Source organism: Acartia tonsa, chromosome 13 (genome assembly GCF_053477335.1).
Source record: "Acartia tonsa isolate MP-2025a chromosome 13, ASM5347733v1, whole genome shotgun sequence".
Lineage (NCBI taxonomy): Eukaryota > Metazoa > Arthropoda > Copepoda > Calanoida > Acartiidae > Acartia > Acartia tonsa.
Window position 1 is genome coordinate 43,268,184 of NC_137272.1, and position 24,490 is coordinate 43,292,673.

Sequence of the window (24,490 nt, forward strand, 5' to 3'; positions counted from 1 at the left end):
GTACGATTCTATTATATGCTATATGATAGGGAATAAAAGACTGGATCAATCTTTCCAAAATTTTATAGAAATCTTAATATTTTTCTATGGCAGGATTTAAGCTATTTTGTAAAGGAAGGGGTGGGTGGCTACATACCCCCCCCCCCCATCTCTCATACAGAGATAGAACCTAATGTAAAAAATAACCAACAAAATAAAATTGACGCGGGGGAATACTATCCCAGACGCTAGATACGAAGCCACTAAATTGTTAAAATTGACTTTATTGTATAAACATACATATATATCAATATCTATTTGATTTCTAATTTAAAATTTTAGGAGCAAAAATCGGAAATTTAGTGATAAAATATTTAGGTCAAGTGAAGTTCACGATAAAATGTTTCTGGTGGTAACGATTATCTTTAAAAAAGGCTTCTAACGGCCAAACGGTGGAATGTATAGATTATGCTTGCACAAATTTTAAACCGTCAAAAGAAGGCCTACAAATAATCTACATAGTCATTAATCAATAATGCACAGTTATCTCGCACTGCGTGCACATAAATGCGCAAAGACTTATTTTTTGCGTTTTTTTCTTCAGTGAAGCTGCCCCTGTGCATCAATGGATCTTATATTTTTGGAGATTATCGTTACCAGGGACATTTTACCGTGAACTGCATTAAATCCAAATATTAGAGAATAGTCCCTTTCGTTACAACGCCCCTTAATGGGCGATTCTTCGCATTTTATGGCTTTTCATAGGTTTTTCTAGGTTAGGTTAGGTTATATTGGGTTAGGTGATTGCCCAACAGGGTTCGGCAATTGGCCCCGCAAAGTTAGAGCCCCCCGCATGGGCTAGAAATATGACAAATTGTACTCTGAAAAATTCGAAGAATCGCCCCGTAAGGTGCGTTGCCACGAAAGTGACTTTACCCAAATATTATTTCTGATTTAGGAACTAGGCACAGTAATGAGGCGATTAGGAGAGCGACCTTCAGACAAAGACCTCATGGATATGATTGCTGAAGTTGATGAGGTAAAAATTGTTTGTGTGGCTGGTTCGAATACTCAAGATAATGAAACTAATTATGGGTGAAATTAACTAAAACAAAAGGATTTGTAAAGCTACTAGTAATGTAAAATGTAATTTTCAAAGATGCATGCTGCAAACAAAGATGGAAAGAATGTCTACGAACATACCCTTGTTATAGATAAGATGAGCTACCAAAAAGTTCTTTCTTTAGTTTAAATTGCTGATTAAAAGAGCAAAGAAAAAGAACTGAAAAGAAAAGAAATTTAAGCCTTTGGAAATTTCGTTAATTGGTAGTAAAAATTTAAGCCTCTTACAAAATGATTCTTTTTCCTTTTCCTTTATTCTTTATTCTTTTAGTTACAGCTACTCTGTATTTTACTCTTTACTTTATTTACTAAACCCAGAACCACTTCATTATGCAATCTACATTAACCTGGATATTTTGTCTACGGTAGTCCATAAGTGAACAGCTTTACAGTACATTGTTTCTATTTGTTAAAGCAACACATATGATAAAAGAAAAAGATTCTGTTTAAAGTAAAATGCTTATATTTCAATCGAAATCTATATTTTTGTATTTTTTACCGATCCACTTCATTATGCAAATCAAAAATAAATCAATGGGAAAACGTTTGTTTTGCCCTTTTCTCTACTTTTAAAAATTAATTCTGATAAAATAACAATTTTTTAAGGGATTTATGCATTAATTATAATGAAAAACAGTTTAAGGTAGATTTTAATGATTTTTCTAAATAAGAAATAATTGAAAAAAAGAAATTTTATCCCTATCACTTTAGAGGACAGCTGCCGACCCCCAGTCTTATGGATGAAGCTAAATACATGTTAAAAATAAAAATTAGCCTGAAAAGTATACAAAAATGTTTTTTGATGTGTTAGAAAAAACCCATTTTAAAATCTTGATTTTGAGGACGATGGCCTTTAAGATACTCTTACTAGTGGTGATGGTGAGCTAAATGTTATCAAAGTGCATGCCTATGATGAAAACTTATATATTGAACTATGGTCCAGTTTTTGTAGTCATAGCAGCCTCCAGCCAAGCAATATTAAAAAAGAAAAAAATTGCAATTTTAATTACTAATATTCATAAAGTAAATAATGTAGTTTTTAGATAATGGTTATATTTCATGTCGAGAGGCTCCACTGGAGGCTGCTATGACTACAAAAATAGGTACATAGGTTAATAGACAAGTTGTTGTAATGGTAATGTACTTAGATAACATTTAGCTCACCATCACCACCTGTAAGAGCATCTTAAAGGCCATCATCCTCAAAATCAAGATTTTAAAATGGATTTTTTTAACACATCAAAAAACATTTTTGTATACTTTTCAGGGTAATTTTTATCTTTAACATGTATTTAGCGTCATCCATAAGACTGGGGGTCGGCAGCTGTCCTCTAAAGTGATAGGGATAGAATTTCTTTTTTTCAATTATTTCTTATTTAGAAAAATCATTAAAATCTACCTTAAACTGTTTTTCATTATAATTAATGCATAAATCCCTTAAAAAATTGTTATTTTATCAGAATTAATTTTTAAAAGTAGAGAAAAGGGCAAAACAAACGTTTTCCCATTGATTTTCTTTTGATTTGCATAATGAAGTGGATCGGTAAAAAATACAAAAATATAGATTTTGATTGAAATATAAGCATTTTACTTTAAACAGAATCTTTTTCTTTTATCATACGTGTTGCTTTAACAAATAGAATCAATGTACTGTAAAGCTGTACACTTATGGACTACAGTAAACAAAATATCCAGGAAAATGTAGATTGCATAATGAAGTGGTTCAGGGTTTACATCTGTATATTTTATATTAAGTTTTTTGTATAGGGCTTGATCCTTTTACCACATGTTCTTAGGGTAACTAATAAAAAATTGTTGACTATATAATTTTAGCTTGCACTCTATGTTTGCGTTAGATCCTGCCTCTAGCAACATATTCTTGTGTTTATCATTTAGTATCAATGATTTAAATAAACTTATGCGGATCATGGAAAGAAAACAAAGTCATTCCTAAATTAGGACAGAAGTCACCTTCCTAGGAATGACATAAGTAGCCTTCCTTAAGTGAGAATTTGTTAGATGAAGGGCATAACATGCCTCCCTGAACAAAGATTTTGCAAGATTGAGGACATAAGTAGCCTCCCTTCACCTCACAAAACCTAGCTTTTTGATCCTTCACATAGCAAAATCTTGCATAAAATTGGTTTTTGGTCCATCACATAGCAAAATATTGGAAAACTTAGCTTTTCTGTTCTTCACATAGCTAATTCTTGCAAAACATAGCAAATTCTTGCAAAACATAGCAAATTCTTACAAAACATAGCAAATTCTTGCAAAACATAGCAAATTCTTACAAAACATAGCAAATTCTTGCAAAACATAGCAAATTCTTACAAAACATAGCAAATTCTTAGAAAACTTAGCTTTTCTGTCCTTCACATAGCAAATTCTTGCAAAACATAGCAAATTCTTGGAAAACTTAGCTTTTTTGTCCTTCACATAGCAAATTCTTGCAAAACATAGCAAATTCTTGGAAAACTTAGCTTTTTTGTCCTTCACATAGCAAATTCTTACAAAACATAGCAAATTCTTGCAAAAAATAGCAAATTCTTACAAAACATAGCAAATTCTTACAAAACATAGCAAATTCTTACAAAACATAGCAAATTCTTCCAAAACATAGCAAATTCTTACAAAACATAGCAAATTCTTGCAAAACATAGCAAATTCTTGGAAAACTTAGCTTTTCTGTCCTTCACATAGCTAATTCTTGCAAAACATAGCAAATTCTTACAAAACATAGATAATTCTTGCAAAAAATAGCAAATTCTTACAAAACATAGCAAATTCTTACAAAACATAGCAAATTCTTACAAAACATAGCAAATTCTTGCAAAACATAGCAAATTCTTGCAAAACATAGCAAATTCTTGCAAAACATAGCAAATTCTTACAAAACATAGCAAATTCTTGCAAAACATAGCAAATTCTTGGAAAACTTAGCTTTTCTGTCCTTCACATAGCTAATTCTTGCAAAACATAGCTAATTCTTGCAAAACATAGCAAATTCTTGCAAAATTTAGCAAATTCTTGCAAAACATAGCAAATTCTTACAAAACATAGCAAATTCTTGGAAAACTTAGCTTTTCTGTCCTTCACATAGCTAATTCTTGCAAAACATAGCAAATTCTTACAAAACATAGATAATTCTTGCAAAAAATAGCAAATTCTTACAAAACAGAGCAAATTCTTGCAAGACATAGCAAATTCTTACAAAACATAGCAAATTCTTGCAAAACATAGCAAATTCTTGCAAAACATGGCAAATTCTTAGAAAACTTAGCTTTTCTGTCCTTCACATAGCTAATTCTTGCAAAACATAGCAAATTCTTACAAAACATAGCAAATTCTTGCAAAACATTGCAAATTCTTACAAAACATAGCAAATTCTTACAAAACATAGCAAATTCTTGCAAAACATAGCAAATTCTTACAAAACATAGCAAATTCTTGCAAAACATAGCAAATTCTTGCAAAACATAGCAAATTCTTGGAAAACTTAGCTTTTTTGTCCTTCACATAGCAAATTCTTGCAAAACATAGCAAATTCTTGCAAAACATAGCAAATTCTTGGAAAACTTAGCTTTTCTGTCCTTCACATAGCTAATTCTTGCAAAACATAGCTAATTCTTGCAAAACATAGCAAATTCTTGCAAAACATAGCAAATTCTTGCAAAACATAGCAAATTCTTACAAAACATAGCAAATTCTTGGAAAACTTAGCTTTTCTGTCCTTCACATAGCTAATTCTTGCAAAACATAGCTAATTCTTGCAAAACATAGCAAATTCTTGCAAAACATAGCAAATTCTTGGAAAACTTAGCTTTTCTGTCCTTCACATAGCTAATTCTTGCAAAACATAGCAAATTCTTACAAAACATAGCAAATTCTTGCAAAACATTGCAAATTCTTGGAAAACTTAGCTTTTCTGTCCTTCACATAGCTAATTCTTGCAAAACATAGCTAATTCTTGCAAAACATAGCAAATTCTTGCAAAACATAGCAAATTCTTGGAAAACTTAGCTTTTCTGTCCTTCACATAGCTAATTCTTGCAAAACATAGCAAATCCTTACAAAACATAGCAAATTCTTGCAAAACATAGCAAATTCTTACAAAAAAAAGCAAATTCTTGCAAAACATAGCAAATTCTTACAAAACATAGCAAATTCTTGGAAAACTTAGCTTTTCTGTCCTTCTTATAGCTAATTCTTGCAAAACATAGCAAATTCTTGCAAAACATAGCAAATTCTTGCAAAACATAGCAAATTCTTGCAAAACATAGCAAATTCTTACAAAACATAGCAAATTCTTGCAAAACATTGCAAATTCTTACAAAACATAGCAAATTCTTGCAAAACATAGCAAATTCTTACAAAACATAGCAAATTCTTGGAAAACTTAGCTTTTCTGTCCTTCACAAAACATAGCAAATTCTTGCAAAACATAGCAAATTCTTACAAAACATAGCAAATTCTTGCAAAACATAGCAAATTCTTACAAAACATAGCAAATTCTTGCAAAACATAGCAAATTCTTGCAAAACATAGCAAATTCTTGCAAAACATAGCAAATTCTTGCAAAACATAGCAAATTCTTGCAAAACATAGCAAATTCTTGCAAAACATAGCAAATTCTTGCAAAACATAGCAAATTCTTGCAAAACATTGCAAATTCTTGGAAAACTTAGCTTTTCTGTCCTTCACATAGCTAATTCTTGCAAAACATAGCTAATTCTTGCAAAACATAGCAAATTCTTGCAAAACATAGCAAATTCTTGCAAAACATAGCAAATTCTTGCAAAACATAGCAAATTCTTGGAAAACTTAGCAAATTCTTGGAAAACTTAGCTTTTCTGTCCTTCACATAGCTAATTCTTGCAAAACATAGCAAATTCTTACAAAACATAGCAAATTCTTGCAAAACATAGCAAATTCTTACAAAACATAGCAAATTCTTGCAAAACATAGCAAATTCTTACAAAACATAGCAAATTCTTGCAAAACATAGCAAATTCTTGCAAAACATAGCAAATTCTTACAAAAAATAGCAAATTCTTGCAAAACATTGCAAATTCTTACAAAACATAGCAAATTCTTGCAATAAGGGTCCCAAACTCAAAAACGAATTTTCAGCGCGATCCGACCACCGGTTCTTGAGATACAGTGACCTGGTGTCCTTGGTACCGACTGTAAGATTTGGGAAATGGTTCGAATCCTTAGTAAATTTGGCTAAGTCCAAAAATATTTTTACACTTCGTCAAATTTTTGAAGAAAAAATGTGAAGGACAGAAAAGCTAAGTTTTCCAAGAATTTGCTAAGTTTTCCAAGAATTTGCTATGTTTTGCAAGAATTTGCTATGTTTTGCAAGAATTTGCTATGTTTTGCAAGAATTTGCTATGTTTTGCAAGAATTAGCTATGTTTTGCAAGAATTAGCTATGTGAAGGACAGAAAAGCTAAGTTTTCCAAGAATTTGCAATGTTTTGCAAGAATTTGCTATGTTTTGTAAGAATTTGCTATGTTTTGCAAGAATTAGCTATGTGAAGGACAGAAAAGCTAAGTTTTCCAAGAATTTGCTATGTTTTGCAAGAATTTGCTATGTTTTGCAAGAATTTGCTATGTTTTGCAAGAATTTGCTATGTTTTAAGAATTTGCTATGTTTTGCAAGAATTAGCTATGTTTTGCAAGAATTAGCTATGTGAAGGACAGAAAAGCTAAGTTTTCCAAGAATTTGCTATGTTTTGCAAGAATTTGCTATGTTTTGCAAGAATTTGCTATGTTTTGTAAGAATTTGCTATGTTTTGCAAGAATTTGCTATGTTTTGTAAGAATTTGCTATGTTTTGCAAGAATTTGCTATGTTTTGTAAGAATTTGCAATGTTTTGCAAGAATTTGCTATGTTTTGTAAGAATTTGCTATGTTTTGCAAGAATTAGCTATGTGAAGGACAGAAAAGCTAAGTTTTCTAAGAATTTGCCATGTTTTGCAAGAATTTGCTATGTTTTGCAAGAATTTGATATGTTTTGTAAGAATTTGCTATGTTTTGCAAGAATTTGCTATGTTTTGTAAGAATTTGCTATGTTTTGCAAGAATTAGCTATGTGAAGGACAGAAAAGCTAAGTTTTCCAAGAATTTGCTATGTTTTGCAAGAATTTGCTATGTTTTGCAAGATGAAGGACATAAGCAGCCTTCCAAATGTAAGAATTTGTCAGACAAAGGACATAAGTCACCTCCCTTAAGTTAGATTTTGTTAGATGAAGGACATAAGTAGCCTTCCTTAGATCAATTTCCAGTGACTTCTGTCCTAATTAGGAATGACTTTGTTTTCTTTCCATGATCCACTTATGCTATATGTAAATATTCATTATATCTCATTATCACTGTATTTTAATAAACTAGCGGTTTCGCCCCTAGCCTCTAGGGGTTTCGCCCTATGAGGTAAGGGGAAGTCAACCCCCCTATATAGAATTTGTTTTTAAAAAATAGGCTCTGCTACAGGCTGACGCTTTAATGCCTAGAAAGAAAAGGGGGGTTGAAGGATTTTTAGTTTTTTGGGTGTTGGGGTGTCTCACCCCCCAAGAAAAAAGCTTAAACAACCACAGGACCATGAGGTGTATACCCTGGAGAGTATAATCCGATTGGTTCAGTGGTTACCGAGATCTTAAGCTTCAGACGGACGTGCGGATGGACGGACAGACGGACAGACATCAAGCTACTTTGTATTATAGATTGACTGCAATAAATATTTGATGTTGATGTTGATGTTAAACTATGGTCTGTCTTTATGTCCCTACTAAATGCAAAATTTTCAATAAATAATTTTACTCTTCAAAAAAGGGCAATTTTGTTTCTTATGACAGATGAATCTTAATGGATATTATTACAATTGACGATAAATCAAAGTACATTCCCTTTCAAAATAAAAACAAGAATGACAACATCAATAAGTAGCGAAGCTCAAAAAATTTACTATAGAGCAATAAAATGAACATTAACTTGATAAAATAGGGAAATCTCAAAACCTTTAAAATCACGAAAACTTAAAAATCTAGAAATCGATCTAGGACCGCAATTAATAGACAAATCTTAATGAAACTGGATAGAAAAATATAGATGAATAGAAGCATATTCAATTTATGATTATATCAGCCGTCAATTTTGAATAGGAATCGATAAAATCATGAAAACCTAAAAATCTAGGAATCGATCTAGCATTCCAATTAATAGAAAAATCTTAATAAAACTTAGTGAAATATGTAGAATGTAAAATTAATTAATCTCTGAAAATTTTAGCACTCTATCTTGAAAAGGAGTTGAGAAAATCAGGAATCGATGTAGCACCCCAAATAAATGACAGATGGACATATAGATTAGATGGGCATATGTCATAGGAATCTTCACTAAAATTTTTAACTGTCTACCTTGTATAGGAGTCGAGAAAATCACGTTTCCTCCATAGCGTTACGGACGGACGGACTGACGGACAATGTAAAAATCATAAAGTAGCTTCGCTACTAAAAATGCATATCATATAGATTTTTTAAAGTTATTTTAACAAAAGTTGGACTTTGCTTGTTTGAGACAACAAATTAAGATTTAATAAAAGTACCCAAAGTTTTTAACAAATTTTACAACAAGTTTACAAAACATTGGTACCAATATTTAAAGTCTTATTCCCCCCACTCTGGGTGGACAACAAATTATCTTCCATTGCCTATCCATCAAAATATTTTTTGTAAACTATTGTAGGTATTATCTATTTATTACTAATGTGACAAAGCCCAAATTGTTTCAAAATTGTGTCAAAAATCATCCATTTGATGTCATAATAATGAGGGATTCTCCATATCTTTTTTAGGGGTTTCCTTTCCCACTTCTCCTCTCATCTCCCTCATTTTTATGACATCACATGGATCATTTTTGACACAATTTTGATGCAATTCGCGCTTTGTCACTAGTGTTACTAATTTTTTTATCTAAACTGTAGTCTGTAATATTGCAATTATTATTATCTTTAAAATCTCAAAATTATTGATGTGCGATTTTAGTACATATGAACATGATTGTTCTAGTTTTTAAAGAATCTAACAAAATAATTCTCTCATGTTAACAATTCAATTTGCTTTGAAATTTAAATTGAATTAGATTGTGCAATGAATTGTTAAATTAAATGCACCTTGATATTAACAAAATGTTTAATATTAAAATAACATTATTATTATAAGAGCACTAAAGGGAAAAGACAATGGCCGATAAATTGATGTACATCCCCAATGATGTTTCACAAAATTACTCCTTCTGTAGATTTCAAATAATACTTGAAACGTTTGGACACTTAACTCAATGAACCAACAAATCAAAATTCATTGAAAGTCTACAAAGTTGATAGGCTAACCAATAAGAAAACATTATAATAGAACTTTGGGGACTAGTGTAATAAATAGCCGAATGTCCTTTCTCTCCCTGATTTTAAGGAAAGATAGGATTTGGATTTTTGAGTTACAGAATTCTGCCTTCGGAAATTTAAAAAAAAAGCATATTGATAATAGATTTTTTTGAGCCAAAAGATTTTTTTCTAGCTTTTCCTCAGGTCACGTTATTTCTGAATGATAATTAACATGAAAAAAATGATTTTCAGGTTTCTCTAAATTTTTCTATGAAGCTTAAGATATTAAGATTATGCTTTTCAAAGAGAAATTTTGTTATTCAAGTTACTCTGTTAATGCACCGCTCTTTATAGGCATTATCTGAAATATAAGACATTAGGTTTTGGGATGGTTAATAGGTTTGTTTTTGCCCCCCCCCCCCCCCTTGGAAAATAAGGCTCTAAATGCTAATGCGTATTCTCTAGTATAAATATACAGACAAAAATTGTAGAACAAATGTAATAGTAAAGAAAATTGTCAACCAACAAGAAATTATTGAATCTAAGTCTAAATATTTGTCTATTTTGTTTTGTATTAAATTCAAAATAAGAAGAAAGTCAAATAGAAATATAAACTAAGCTTTTTAGTACTGTTTTTTTTTCATTTTCATGATAATGTATAATATCAGTCAGGTGTATTATACACACTTTGTCATTATGATGAAAAAAACATTAACGACAACATACATAAAAGCGTAACACTTATGTCAAATGGTAGGACAAACCAACATTAACACTTGTAGAGTGTCAGAACTTATTAGGCAGAAAAATGAATTTCAAGATTGCTTAAATAAAGTATACTGTTTAAAGACATATTTACATTTATACTAATTGATTGTAGCATTGTGTCTTGTTTTCCAAGGAATCATTATTCCACAAATTTTAAAATTAAAGTTAGAAATCAATCGGATAAATTAACAAGTCTAAATTATCGATGAGAAGTTTCTGCTTCTAACTTATGGATGAAGGGACCCTAATTATAGAAAAACTTTGCTTTAATAACTGTTTATTTAGGATGCGAGTGGAGCAATTGATTTGGAGGAATTCTATCACATGATGGCAATCAGAATTTCAGGAAAATTATTCTAACATTGTTCAATAATAAATCAATGATGACAACATCCCACGGTTCCCCTTAAGTGTTTGTTGTGCATTGAAACCCCCCCCCCTTCCCCCCAGGAAGTCCAAGTTTTTTATTTGATTCATTTTTTAGGGGGGGGGGGGGTGGTAATCTTTATATCATAGAGGCAAGGACGTCCAAGCTTTTCTTTATTTGGGGGATGGGCAAAAATTATAAATTTGGGGGTGCCGTTTGCATTTGGGGGGGGGGGGTTAATCACCCCTTAAAATGGATAAGACAATGGCCAATAATTTTATGTAGATTCTCAATGACGATACTCAAAATTAGTAGTTGAAACGTTTAAACACTCAACTTATGAATCAACCAATCAAAATTCTATAACGTCCTCCAAGTTGTTAAGCTAATGAATGAGACAACATTATTATAAAACTTTGGGGACTAGTGTAATAAACAGCTCATTGTCCCCTTTTTCTGAGAAAAACAACATACTCCATCCCTTATTTTCTATTTTCAAAGAATAAGAAGAGGTTAGGGGGTTTAGTGCTCAATGTTTACTTAAGGGAAAGTACCTAACTCCTTCACCTAATGCTACCTTATACAAGTGTAATTTTTTTAATTAAAAAGTCTCTGTTTGTTTTTTACTTCCGGTCTAAGATAAATTGCCAAAAGTTTACTTATAAAACTAGAATTTGATTTGCAATTTATTTTACTTGATAGAACAAATCAACAAAAAGAAGAGAAAAAGAGATTCATGAAATAAAATAAGCAATCCAATATCCGATTTTTAGTTGGTAACAAAATAGCATATTGCTCCTCAAATTAGAATTTTATTACTAAATATTAAACTTTTAATTGTTGTTTGTGTGTGTGCGTGATGAGTTATGAAATGATATAAAATACACACACAAAACTTTAGGGTGTTAAAACCCTCGATTTGCAAAATTAACAATTAACGAAACATTTAAAATACTTGTTAGGCAGCTTTGCTGCAAAAAAGGCAAAATGTATAAAACTTTATATGTGTGAATATCTTAGATTCGCGTATGTAAGAGTGGTGGGCATTCACTTACGGATATGTATCATATTATAATATCTAATAGCGACTTCGCCCCCAGCCTCTAGGGGCTTTTTCCCCAAGAAGTATTTTTTTTAAAATGGAGATGCAACCACTAAATTGTTTTTTTTTAATCAAGGGGGATTTTTTTTTGTTTTCTGGGGGTAGGAAATTAGCCAAAAACCACCACAGGAACAGTAGATATATTCCCTGAAGAGTAGAATCCCATTGGTTCAGTGGTTACCGAGAAATTAAGGGACAGGCAGACGGACGGACGGAGAGACATCAAGCTACTTTGTATTATAGATAGAATTACTATAATAATAGCACCAATGGCTATTTTCTCTTTGCTTCAAACTCTTCAAACTATATCTTCCGTATTACCAAACTAGAAGCCTCTAGGAGCACTTAGAAGGAGATGAATGTCAGTCCAGGAGGGGGGATTATTTTTCTCTATGGAGGATTTCTATTAAAAGCGTGGAGGTACTATTACCAAAAAAAGGTATAAACCTTCCCCGAACCTTATTAAAGCCTGTAAAAGAGAGCCATATCAGTACAGCGATTGACGAGTGCCTTAAAAAGACAGATAGACATCCTGTTACTTTTAAATATGCAAATATGCGGAAGGAATTGCACACTCTGTAAGAATTACTATGCACGCATTCAAATGCTGCAACCATTACTAAACTAAATAAAGGGCGGTGAAAAAAAATAGTTTTTATTTTAGTGAGGGAGGGACATTAGGGTGGGTCGATTTTAGACTTTTTTTATCTGAGACCAAGGCGGGAATCTGCAAATGACTTTATAAGTATAATACACCTTTGGATGATTTAGCTTTAGAATTGTATGTCTTAAATTATCCAGAGGTGTATCCCTTTTGAGTTTCATTACCAGTTTATTTGTAGTAATGACGCTTGCAGTTGCTCATTTGTAGTAGATTAACTATATTATACTAGCAGACAGACAACAAGCTACTTTGTATTATAGATTGATAATTATTGGACATATTTGTATTGTGTAGCATCTTTGCGTGTTATGACCGTTTTGGTCTTATTCAAATTTATTTTGATACATAAAAAGTGTGAATATTCTAGATGTGTTAAAGAATTACCAAAATATTGCTACTAGTGGCAGAATAGATACAGGGAGTTCAAAAGTAATATTTGAATAAAATACTAGTTGCTTCGCCCCTAGCCTCTAAGGGCAAGTGGGAAAGGTCTTGAAAATAGCCTAAAACTACCTCAAGACATTTTTTTATGTTGCCTGAAAAGTAAAACCTATTATGAACAATATAAATAAGCATAATAATTTAAGTTTAGATTTATTATGAAGATGGGTCTGTAAACCCCAGAAAATTTTCCCGCTCTATTTTTTTCTATTTAAAATTTTTTTAGAGGATTTTTCTCTTTTTTTTTGTTGAATAACCTTGAGTCTATATAAAAACAAAGCCATATATATATATATAGGAACTTTGAATTACAGAAAGTTTGAATGATTGTTAAACTTTGTAACACCCTGTACCCGAAGTGAAGATAAAATGTTAGAATTTGTATATTTGCAGAGGCTGATAAAATACAAAGAGTTTTCAAATACTTTGATAAAAATAATGATGGGTAAGCTTTTCTCCTATTCATTCGAAACCGATTAATATCCGGTGGATAAGAACCGGTTCTCATCAGCACGAAAAAAAAATATGGCTAGCATCGTATTATATTCAGTTTTCTACAAATATAAAAATGTACAATCATAAGATTAGAACGATTTTTTTAGCCCGTGCCTTCAGCATCTCGGAGCTAAAAAACTGGCTTTAATCTTAAAATTGTACATTTTATATCCGCGGAAAGCTGTTTATAATACGAAAAGAGAAATAACTATTCTTCATTCACCGCAGATACTCAGCAAGTCTTTTTTTTAGTTAGATGAATAGTCAACACTGCAACAAATATACATAAATTCATGTAATAAAACTAGATAGAATTAGCTCAAGCGACGGGTAAGCTGAGCTTAGAGCTGTGTTTAAAAAATACAAAAAAAATTCCAGGTTATAAACTTCTCGCTAGTACGGGGAATGCCTTCGCCACAAACGGTACACCGTCAAACGTCCTAATGCAACAAACCTCCTAATGCGACAAACCTCCTAAAGGACAAACGTTCTAAAAAAATTATAATTTTTAAATCTTCCAAAATTAAAAAAATCTTCCAAAAATTATATACTAACAGTGAAACATTGCAAAAATCCAATCCAATATGGCGATAAAACACACAGTTTTCCCAAAGTCTGTGTTGGCTACCCAACGGCATGGTTTCGAACTCGATACAACCTTGCATAAAAAATCGACCCTTACCTCACACTTTTTAGGAATTTTAAGGATGTTTTACTTAAGAGATGTTGTATTAAGAGGTTTAGGACGTTCGTCGCATTAGAACGTTTGTCGCTTTAGGAGTTTTGTCTGTGTACCCCAAACCAGTTTCAAGTTAATAACATTTAAATCCGGACAAAGATCTTGAAACCCTAAAGTATGTTCTGGTGGATGTTGCTTTGATTATTACCAAAGACACATTTAAGATTATTGTTAGTGCTCTAAAAAGTTTATCTATAATACAAAGTAGAATGATGTCTGTCCGTCCGTCCTTTAAGATCTCGGTAACTACTGAACCGATCGGATTCTACTCTTCAGGGTATATACCTATTGGTCCTGTGGTGGTTTTAAGCTATTTTCTGTGGGGGTGGGCCACCCCCCCCCCCCTAAAAAAAATATCAATTTCCTCCCCCCCTTAAAAAAATTGTTCTGAGGCAGTTACATCAAAATAAAGGGCAGCACCAGAAATACTTAATTTTTTTTAAATTACCTCTTTGGGCAAAGCCGCTATAGTTCTGTAATAAAGTAGTGTTACATAAAATATATTTTTTCTTTCATTTGTCTTTTTTTTCCATTTGTACCAGCAGATGTACTTTGTAATAAATAATTTTTTAGATGCATAGCAAATCTGACAATTTTTTTACTAAATATCCATACATTTATTTTTAAATCACATTTTCACTCAAGATATTTTTGTCTGTGTAAGGGCATATTATTATAGACAGCTTTCCGCAGATATTAAAAAAATATAAAGTTATGTTTTTTTTTTATTATAATATTAGTGAAAATTGTCTGTAATAAGATGCTAGACATGATTTTTCAGTATTGCTGAGAATCGGTTTTAATCTAGCGTATATTTATTAGTTAAAGGGACTGTGAACGAGAAAATTTCTTATCAGAATATCAAACCTTAACATCATCTCATTCATATAATCTCAAATATAGGGCAAAACTGTCTCTCGTTTCCTTAAAAAATGGCGTTTTCGCCGATTTTTACTATGTCTAAGATTAGGGGAAAAATTTCCGGACTATATAATTGTGCAGTGTAGTGAAATGTGCTTAGAAAATGTTAAGATTTGATAATTAGATGAGAAATTTTTACGTTCACACTCCCTTTAAGAAGCCATACTGGAAAAATCTTTCTGTGAATTCAGTCAATTTTAATTATTTCTATGGATATTGTATAAATTATTAGGATATATTTTTTCTATCATTCTCTATATCATTATAAGTAGAAAATACCTCTTTTTGCATATTTAATATACATATATCTATCTATCAGCCTAGGGATTCTATTTGTCTATATAATATAATATATATCAATCTATTTATATTTCAAAACTTTAAGTTTCTATGAATAATCTTCAACTAAAGTTTGTTTGAATTGGTTTGAATAATAGAAATGTTACTCTATAGATTATTAAGGATTGCTCCTTAGGGTTTGTGTTTATATTATCCTTATACTAAAGTAACAGGATGTCTATGTGTTTGTGTGTTTGTACCGAAGGATCTCGCTAACCGCTGAACCGATCGGGTTCTCCTTAACAGGGTAGCTTCTCATAGGTCCCGGGAAGGTTTAAACCTATTTTGGGGGAGGGTACCACCACCCTCCCAAGAGAAATCGCCCCTACAAAAAAATTACCCCTCCCGAAAAAGAGACTTGAACGAAACATAAACCAATTATTTCTCTTATTAGATATTATACATAAAAAAAACATTCAAAGTGCCACTAGAGGCCTCTAGAAAAATAATGCAAATAAGGCTTGTTTGTCTGTCCATTATCATACTTAAAGGGAATGGACATAAATTTTTATCTGTGCATTACCTTGTGTTTGAATTTATCGTCTATCTATAATTAGATGCAATTAATAACTAATATTTAACATTAGATCTTTTTATTAGATGGAAATGGGAACAAGCTTTAGTCATTATCAAATTCCAATTGTTTGATTAAAGGGAATGGGCACAATGTAATTATATATTGATAATCTTAATTTTATAGAAAAATCAATAAAATTCCAAGCCAAAGTTTATCCTATTGGCTGACAGCTTATTTAAGAACAGTGGGGTGTAGATAGATGTCAAAATTGAAATTGGAAAGGATTGCCTTTTTCAGGGGCGTCCAAGCTTTTTATTTTGGGGGGGGTAATTCGGTTTTGGGGGGGGTAAAATGGCGCGCAAAGCGCGTCGCAAATTTTTTTTACCCCCCCCAAAATTTTTACCCCGGGGGTAAAATTTGCTTGGGGGGGGTAATTACCCCCCCTGAAATCTGTTGGCAGGGGTAAAATTTGTTTACCCCCCCCCCAAAATTTACCCCCGGGGTAAAATTTTTGGGGGGGGTAATTTAAATTTTATCAAAAATTTAGTATTAAAAATGCGCGCGAAGCGCCCAAAAAATTTTTTTTGTTAGAGATTTTCTATTTTGGGGGGGTATTTACCCCCCCAAAATTGTTTGGGGGGGTTAATACCCCCTCCTAAATGGTTGGAGGTGCCTACGGCACCCCCAGGGTAGGGGTAAATTTTAAATGGGGGGGGTAATCGCCCCATTACCCCCCCCCCCTTGGACGCCTATGGCCTTTTTCTTTTTCACCACTTAATGGCTTCACAACCCCATAGTGAATAATTGTGCATGCTACTCTTCAAGAAACTTGGCTTTAAATTTACATAAACAAAACATTTTCTAAACTAAAAACAAGCTTTATTAGGTATACTGTTTTACATTCACAGGCCTCTATCCTTGTAATATCTATTGGTTGAATAAAGTTGAATTCTCAGAGTCCAGGGGTGTTGTAATATGTAAATTATTATATAAAAGTAATAGAATCTGTGTCTGTATGTCTGTCTTTATCTACCGAAGGATACTGCTTTCCACTGAATTGATATTGTTCTCCTTAACAGTGAAGTTTCCATTAGGTCCTGGGAAGGTTGAAAATGGGTGGGTCGACTTCTCCACCTCTCCTCCCACCCCCTACCCTAAAGTGCTCCTAAAGGCCTATATTGCGTAGTCACTGATGAGAGAAAAGATGATATACTAATCACCCCCCCCCCCCATCTTACCTCTCCTACAATGTATTAATAATATTTGGAGGAAGATTAAGGTATTGGATTATTTATTTTACCTATCATTTTATCCCTGCTTATATAGAAGCACACAAACTTAAACCAGCAAAGCTCTATTTTCAGTTTATATTCTATTTTTCTGTATTTAAGACTGCTGAAATTCATTCTCTTTTTGGAAAAAGTAAAATATATTTATAAAGCTACTTCAAAGTTAGTCATTGTTACAGGTAAAAATGCCATCAATAAAGATCAAGGACTAAGGAAGGGAGGGGATATTTAAATTATACTGCAGCCAAAAGTTTGTTAACACAATCATTGTCCAGGTAATTCATGATTAGCCTTTACAAATAAGCAGTGTCCAAACATTTTATATTTGGTATTTGATTATGGTTAAAAAATAAAGAAATAACTGTTAAAAGTTTTTGTGGTTTACTGTAATAGAAAAAATGAAAATAATGTTAATTTGTTTTAAGGAATATTCAAAATTCTGAAAACATAGGCGGTATTTTATATGGATTGGAGGGGTGGGGACAGGTAGAAAAGTTAAGTCATTTTCTAATTTAGTAACAATCCTCTGCAAGCCTAATGTATGTTATTTAGTAAACTCATACTTGATTAATGATATTGTTGTACTGTATGATCTAAATTGATTAGTGCTGCACTGCTTATGGCTTTGTTGTACTTGTTTTGGCTGTAACCTAATTTAGCCTTTTTATCTTATTTCATCATGTGAAAAATTTTAGCATGTTATTCTGCCTCTTATGCTATTTTCTCATTTGTGATATTTAAGTAGACAATTCAGCCTCTCATCCTATTTTCTCATGGGTAATATTTTAGTAGACAAATCTGCCTCATATCCTATTTTTTCATTTGTTATATTTTAGCAGACAATTTAGCCTCTTATGCTATTTTCTCATTTGTGATATTTAAGTAGACAATTCAGCCTCTTATCCTATTTTCTCATGGGTAATATTTTAGTAGACAAATCTGCCTCTTATGCTATTTTCTCATGGGTAATATTTTAGCAGACAATTCAGCCTCTTATGCTACTTTTTCATTTTGTAATATTTTAGCAGACAATTCAGCCTCTTATGCTATTTTTTCATTTGTAATATTTTAGCAGACAATTCAGCCTCTTATGCTATTTTATCATTTGTAATATTTTAGTAGACAATTCAGCATCTTATCCTATTTTCTCCTTTGTAATATTTTAGTAGACAATTCAACCTCTTATCCTATTTTCTCATGTGTAATATTTAGTAGACAAATAAGCCTTTTATCCTATTTTCTCATTTATATTATTTTAGCAGACAATTTAGCCTCTTATGTTATTTTATCATGTGTAATATTTTTCTACACAATTCAGCCTCTTACACTATTTTCTGATGTGAAATATTTAAGCAGGAATATTTTTATATAATTTTCCACAACAAGGAGTTTACAATATTGAAAAATCTTTTTCCATTTTTGTGGCAAATATAACGAGTTATACTAGAATTTTAAAAAAACATTCAATTCCTGATTTAGAGAGATGATTTGGCTTTAGGTTGACCATCTTACAGTTGTCTTTCTGTTATCTGTCTGTTTAACTATGTATTTGTTTTGTCAGTGTGGAAGTTGTGTATAACAACATTGGCGTGCATTGAGATTCATCATTGGCTTTTAGAGCCTTGAGGGAGGGAAGGCAGTTGTACTCTAAATATTGTTTTAGGCGTGTGTTGACAAGTTCACTTCTGCTCTACACTGTAACAATATTGTATTTTTCTCCTATTCTGTCTTTTTTCTTTTTATCTATTAATCTCTATTTTCTGTATTTTTGAATTACTTTTTGTTTGTCCAATTATCTGTCTACCATATATCCCCAAATCTGTCTATTTCCTGTCTTTTTATGTGTCTGTTTCATGTTAAATTAACCCCAAGAATAGGGTCAACTCACTGAACAAGTAAATGAGAAGTCTATAACTGTTTCCTCTTTAGTGTGGTGGGTTATATTCTAAAGTGTAAAAGACAGAGAAAAATTTCTTAACTTTAAAACATTATTTAGAGATTGGAAGGGAAATTTTCAAAATAATTTTCTGCTTGATTAGAAAAGATTTATATGAAAAAAAGGAATCTTTGAAAATAAGTACACCAGAGTTACAATCTTAGATTTTTTAAACATATTTTCAGAATTTTATACTTTTTAGGGAAGATTTTATTTGTCTACTTTAAAGACTTCTAGCCTCTGGGGCCTCGCCCTAACAGGTAATGCAAAGTTCTATATGATTAGAATAGGTCTTAAAGTGTTCACGAAGCTGGGAAAAAGTTGATATATGTCACTAATTAATGTTTTTTAAGAGTACTATTTTGAGAATTAAGTCTTAAATACTTCCCATTTAAAAATAAATCAAACTTTAAAAAAACGAATTTTTTCCCTTGAAAACAATGATGTATTTTGAGTTTTATAATACATATCTTAAAACCTATCAAAATCGACAAATAACAATCTTTTTGTTGAAGTTTACTTGCAAATTTAGAGTAGAATAAATTCTTTTGTTACATACATATTAAACTAACCAAAAAAGTTTGTAATATCTTTTTATGGGGAGATTAAACGATTTCTACCGATAATCGAAACGATATTACCAAATATGGGTATAAGGTCAGCTGATTTATAGTTGTCGATCTTGTGAACATAGCACCCTCATCCTATCTCAATATTTACTACTTGCTAAAAAAGCTTCATCATACTGCAGAGCTAAAAATACGATTAGGCCCCCACATAATTTTAAAGTTTTTACTATAGATAAAATCTATAAAAAATATTTAAAAGAAATTTAAAACATGAATTAATTAAAGGTATAAGCGTTTTCTGAGTAGAGCCAGGTTGTATAAAATACACACACACACACACACACACAAACATACATAGGACTCCACAGAACTTGATTGTTTAATACTTCAAAACATGGAATAAGATAAAGAGCAAACAAATTATATTCTTTTAATATTAATCTGTTATTTATGGATGTACATTAATTAAAGCAAGGTTTTAATCTTAATCCTAAACACAATGTAAAGATGGTTCCTGAGGTAATAAATCAGTCAGCAATAAACCTATACAAAAAAAATGAAATAAAATAACATGTTTTTTCAGTTATGGGAATAAAATTATTTACTTTTTATAGCTATTGAAATTTTCCCGTACTGGTCCAAACTTACAACTTAAAATACACTGAAGGGACTGCGACTTTTACAATATTCAGTAATGTTTGGTTTCTATACTTCAACTTAACAAAATTCGTTGGTACCAAACGAAAGATAAGGAGGGGGGACGGAGAATGGAAGGGGAAAACACGAGAATGGAAATGTAAGTGAGTGAGTGTGTTTGTGTGTGTGTGTGTGTGAGTTAGGCAGGTATTTAGACAGGTATTTAATTAAATTCGACACATTACGAGGAATATTTTACATGATAAAATGCTTATTTTTATGTAAATACTATAGAAACGCGCTATATTTTATGCTATATTTTATGCAATTATTATTTGTTTATTCTATTTAAACATTTCAATTCTTAAATATCATTCTTTCTACAGATTTATACAATTTTTCTTTTGTCCCTATACCTGCATAAACAAAGCGGTATTTGGTTAATGATTTTATAAAATAAACTAAACTTTTTCATTACATTTTAGAGAAAGATAAATATTAATAGAGATATATTACAAAAATATTTTCTAAGTATCAATTTTTTTGTTTTTATCTGCAAGCGAAGAAATAGCTTATTTTCTCTTAGTTTAATTCTTGCTCAGATTTTAACATTATTTTCATGTGAAAATACTCTCAGCATTTTAAACTGATTTTTTTCTAACTTAATTGAACTTTTAAGGCATAATTCTTTGAAAATTACTTAAAATATAAAAAAAGGTAAACGAAAATGCATTTTGAAAAATTAAATTTGTGATCACTTTAAATATATAGGTATATTTTTAAAAAATTCTTTGTAAAATTACTCTTTGGCAAACTTAAACCCAGGTTTATCACAGGACACATAATTGTTTTAAATTCGTAATTCCGTAGAAATTGGGGAAGGGGGGAATTTTTTCTTTTTTGAGGGGTTTGGGGTGTCTTCCCAACCCCCCCCCTCCAAGAAATTTTGCTTAAAACCACCGCAGAACCATCAGGTATATTCCCTGAAGAGTAAAGCCTAAACGTTTCAGTGGTTACCAAGATTTTAAGCTTCTGACAGACAGACGGACAGACATAATGTGTTATAAATGAGATCATTTGTATAATAAATGTATTGCAGTTCCTGCTTTTCAACTTTTGTTGTAGTATTTCCTATTGTTCCTGGTGCAACTTGTGTGTATGTCTATTTATTCTTTTGTAAAGTAAAGATGAAAAGGAATGTTTACAATTTGTAGATGAAGTTTGGCTTCAACATTCAAGAGAAGGAATTTTCAGGGTTAGGCAAGAGTGTGGCAACCACCTGTAAGCCTTGAATTTGATTTTCCATTTTGAATTTTAGTTTTAAAAAAAAAGATAAAATGCATTTTTTAAGGGGTGAGTTTTTTTGTGGTGATATTTCTGTGGAGGTACCCTGGCCTAAAATTATTTTTTAAATAAACTTTCCTGGACCTATTCGAAGCAACACTGTACAGGAGAACCATATCGATTATGCAGTTAACAAGATCTTTCAGTACACACAGACAGACTTTCTTTTACTTTCACATGAGAATTCTATATTGTTGGTGAAAACTTTAAAATTGTTTTTAAAATTAAGAAAAGTTTGGTTAATCTTTCAAAATTCCATCCAATTGTGCTTTAAGAAAAGAATTTGAAAATTTATTTAGGATAGCAACATTCAAAACTAGTGAAGCACTAAACACAGAACAATATAGAGAATAATATAAAGGGATCTTAAGAGATTATACAATTGATAAAAAGATTCATGCACATTCCAAACTATGAAAAATAAAATAAACCCTTCTGTAGATTAAAATTATTGATGGAAGAAGATTTTGAAACTTTGGGTACTAACCCTTGTAATTTATAGTCATTTTATATATTTATTATTAAGGTTCATATCAGCTACAGAGTTGGCAACCATATCTTTATTATCAAGGTTCATATCAGCTACAGAGTTGGCAACCATACCTTTATTATTTAGGTTCATATCAGCTACAAAGTTGGCAACCATATCTTTATTATTTAGGTTCATATCAGCTACAGAGTTGGAAACCATATATTTATTATTTAGGTTCATATCAGCTATAGAGTTGACAACCTTATCTTTATTATTAAGGTTTATATCAGCTATAGAGTTGGCAACCATATCTTTATTATTTGGGTTCATATCAGCTATAAAGTTAGCAACCATATCTTTATTATTTAGGTTCATATCAGCTACAGAGTTGGCAACCATATTCCTATTATTTAGGTTTATATCAGCTACAGAGTTATCAATCATTTCTTTATTATTTAGGTTCATATCAGCTACAGAGTTGGCAACTGTTATGTCAGAATTAGGAGAACACCTAACACAAGATGAGGTAAATTTCTTGTTTTTTCTATGGGTAAAATTATAGAAAATAAAAAGTTAATAGATTTACTTTCGCTTAATAAACTAAATGTAAAATAATTTCTCTCATATATTTGAACCAACCAATCAAAAATTAATAAAAGTACCCAAAGTTGACAAACTAATATAGGAGTGCAGCAATATTATTTATTTCCAATGTCACCTCCCTCCCTAGTTGAAACCCCAAATTGAATTTGACAAGTAAGATGTAAATGTAATTATTAATTCCTTTCGGTAATATCCTTCAAACCTATGGTGAACCACAAAGGCCCTCTTCACTTTATGTTATACTAGCGGATTCGACTCAAGCATCTAGGGGCTTTTCCCCAAGAGGTAAAATTATATCATTTATTAACTACCTAGCCGAAAAAAATGCGAAAGGGTCGCAAATTTTTGCGAATTAATGGAGAATTTGCAAAATTTTTAAAATTTTAAACACAGGACCGGTAGGTATATTCCCTGAAGAGTAGAATCCAATCAGTTCAGTGGTTACCGAGATCATAAGGGACGGACTGACAGACGGACAAACATCAAGCTACTTTGTAATATAGATTATCAAAAGAGTGTTTACAACCCCTGCAGGGGGCTCTAGCAATACAATGCCATATTCCTTTTTTACTTCTAATATAACCTAAAAGAAAAAAATTATGATACAAATGTAGTCCTTTTCCAATTTGAGGGAAACTGATATTAATTTAATTTTAGATTGATGAAATGATGAGATGGGCTGATAAGGTAAGATATAATACTTATAACAAGGATGACAATTAACATAAAGCAAAGCTCTTTATCTGAAGCCTAAGATTTCAATAACTACTGAAATGAATAAGTTCTCCCTCTTAAGAAAGTTGTAATAGGTCTCCGGATTTTATTCTTTAATGTATTGGGCTATTTTTCTGAACCCTTTTTTTCACTATGTATACTAAGCCCCTAAATAATAAGGGGCGCAGCCGCTAGTCAAATTTAATGTAACACAAATTCAGTGTCGGATGATCGTAACTAGGGTTAGGCCAAATACCGGATATTGAAACTATCCAGATACCGGATATCCGGCTGTTTTTAATGCCGGTTATCCGGTTATTCGGCAATTTGTTTACCAGATATACGGCCGATACCGGATATCCAGCATTAGAAATCAGCCGGATATCCGGTATCCGGCCCAACTCTAAATTTGTAACATTCTGTCGTCCTAGGATTCCCCATTTTAAACATCTATTTATTTCAGGATGGGGACGGAGTTGTGGGTATAGAAGAATTTTCCGCCCTCATGTCGGCAAAATCTAGAGAAATTAGAAAGAACGAATAAAATTGTACAAAAAAACATGTTGTTTCCCAGGCAAGGAGAGGACAATGGGGGTTAAATTGATTTTCCTCACTCCACCCCCCCCCCCCCCCTATATATATCGGCTATTAAAAGCAGAACTTCTAGTAAATGAGACAGCGTAAAGTGGCACCTAAAAAATGACGTCATACGGTAAAATAACCAATGAGAGGCCAGAATAAATTTTACCATTGGTTAATTACAGTGTATACTGGTCTCTCATTGGTCAACTTTGTTGTATGACGTCTCCTATTAAATGAATAAGGAGAATATTGATTTATCAGCCATTGTCCTATTCCTACATATACCTGGTTGTGGTCAACTGAATTTGAGTTGCCGATTGTGTACATAGTTTTCACGGTGTTTCCTCATCATATCTCAATATTTACTACTAGCTAAAAAAGCTTTGAATTTCAAAAAAAATCTAAATTTTAAAGTTTGAAGCTTTTTTAGCTAGTAGTAAATATTGAGATATGATGAGAAAACACCGATTTAACTGTGGACACAATCGGCAACTCAAATTCAGCTGATC

General features: G+C 31.7%; 1 protein-coding gene across 1 annotated transcript in view; it reads left to right on the forward strand.

Annotated features, from left to right (window-relative positions):
• LOC145304086 (neo-calmodulin-like) overlaps positions 1–23,945 on the forward strand; it is a 50,071-nt gene extending 26,126 nt beyond the window's left edge. The window contains exons 4-9 of the mRNA XM_080145844.1: positions 938–1,018; positions 10,537–10,594; positions 13,216–13,270; positions 22,542–22,608; positions 23,343–23,372; positions 23,863–23,945. Of these exons, the coding sequence (XP_080001970.1) occupies positions 938–1,018; positions 10,537–10,594; positions 13,216–13,270; positions 22,542–22,608; positions 23,343–23,372; positions 23,863–23,943 (372 nt within the window). The 3' untranslated portion in view covers positions 23,944–23,945. The remainder of the gene's footprint in view (positions 1–937; positions 1,019–10,536; positions 10,595–13,215; positions 13,271–22,541; positions 22,609–23,342; positions 23,373–23,862) is intronic.
• The last annotated feature ends 545 nt before the right edge of the window (positions 23,946–24,490 follow it).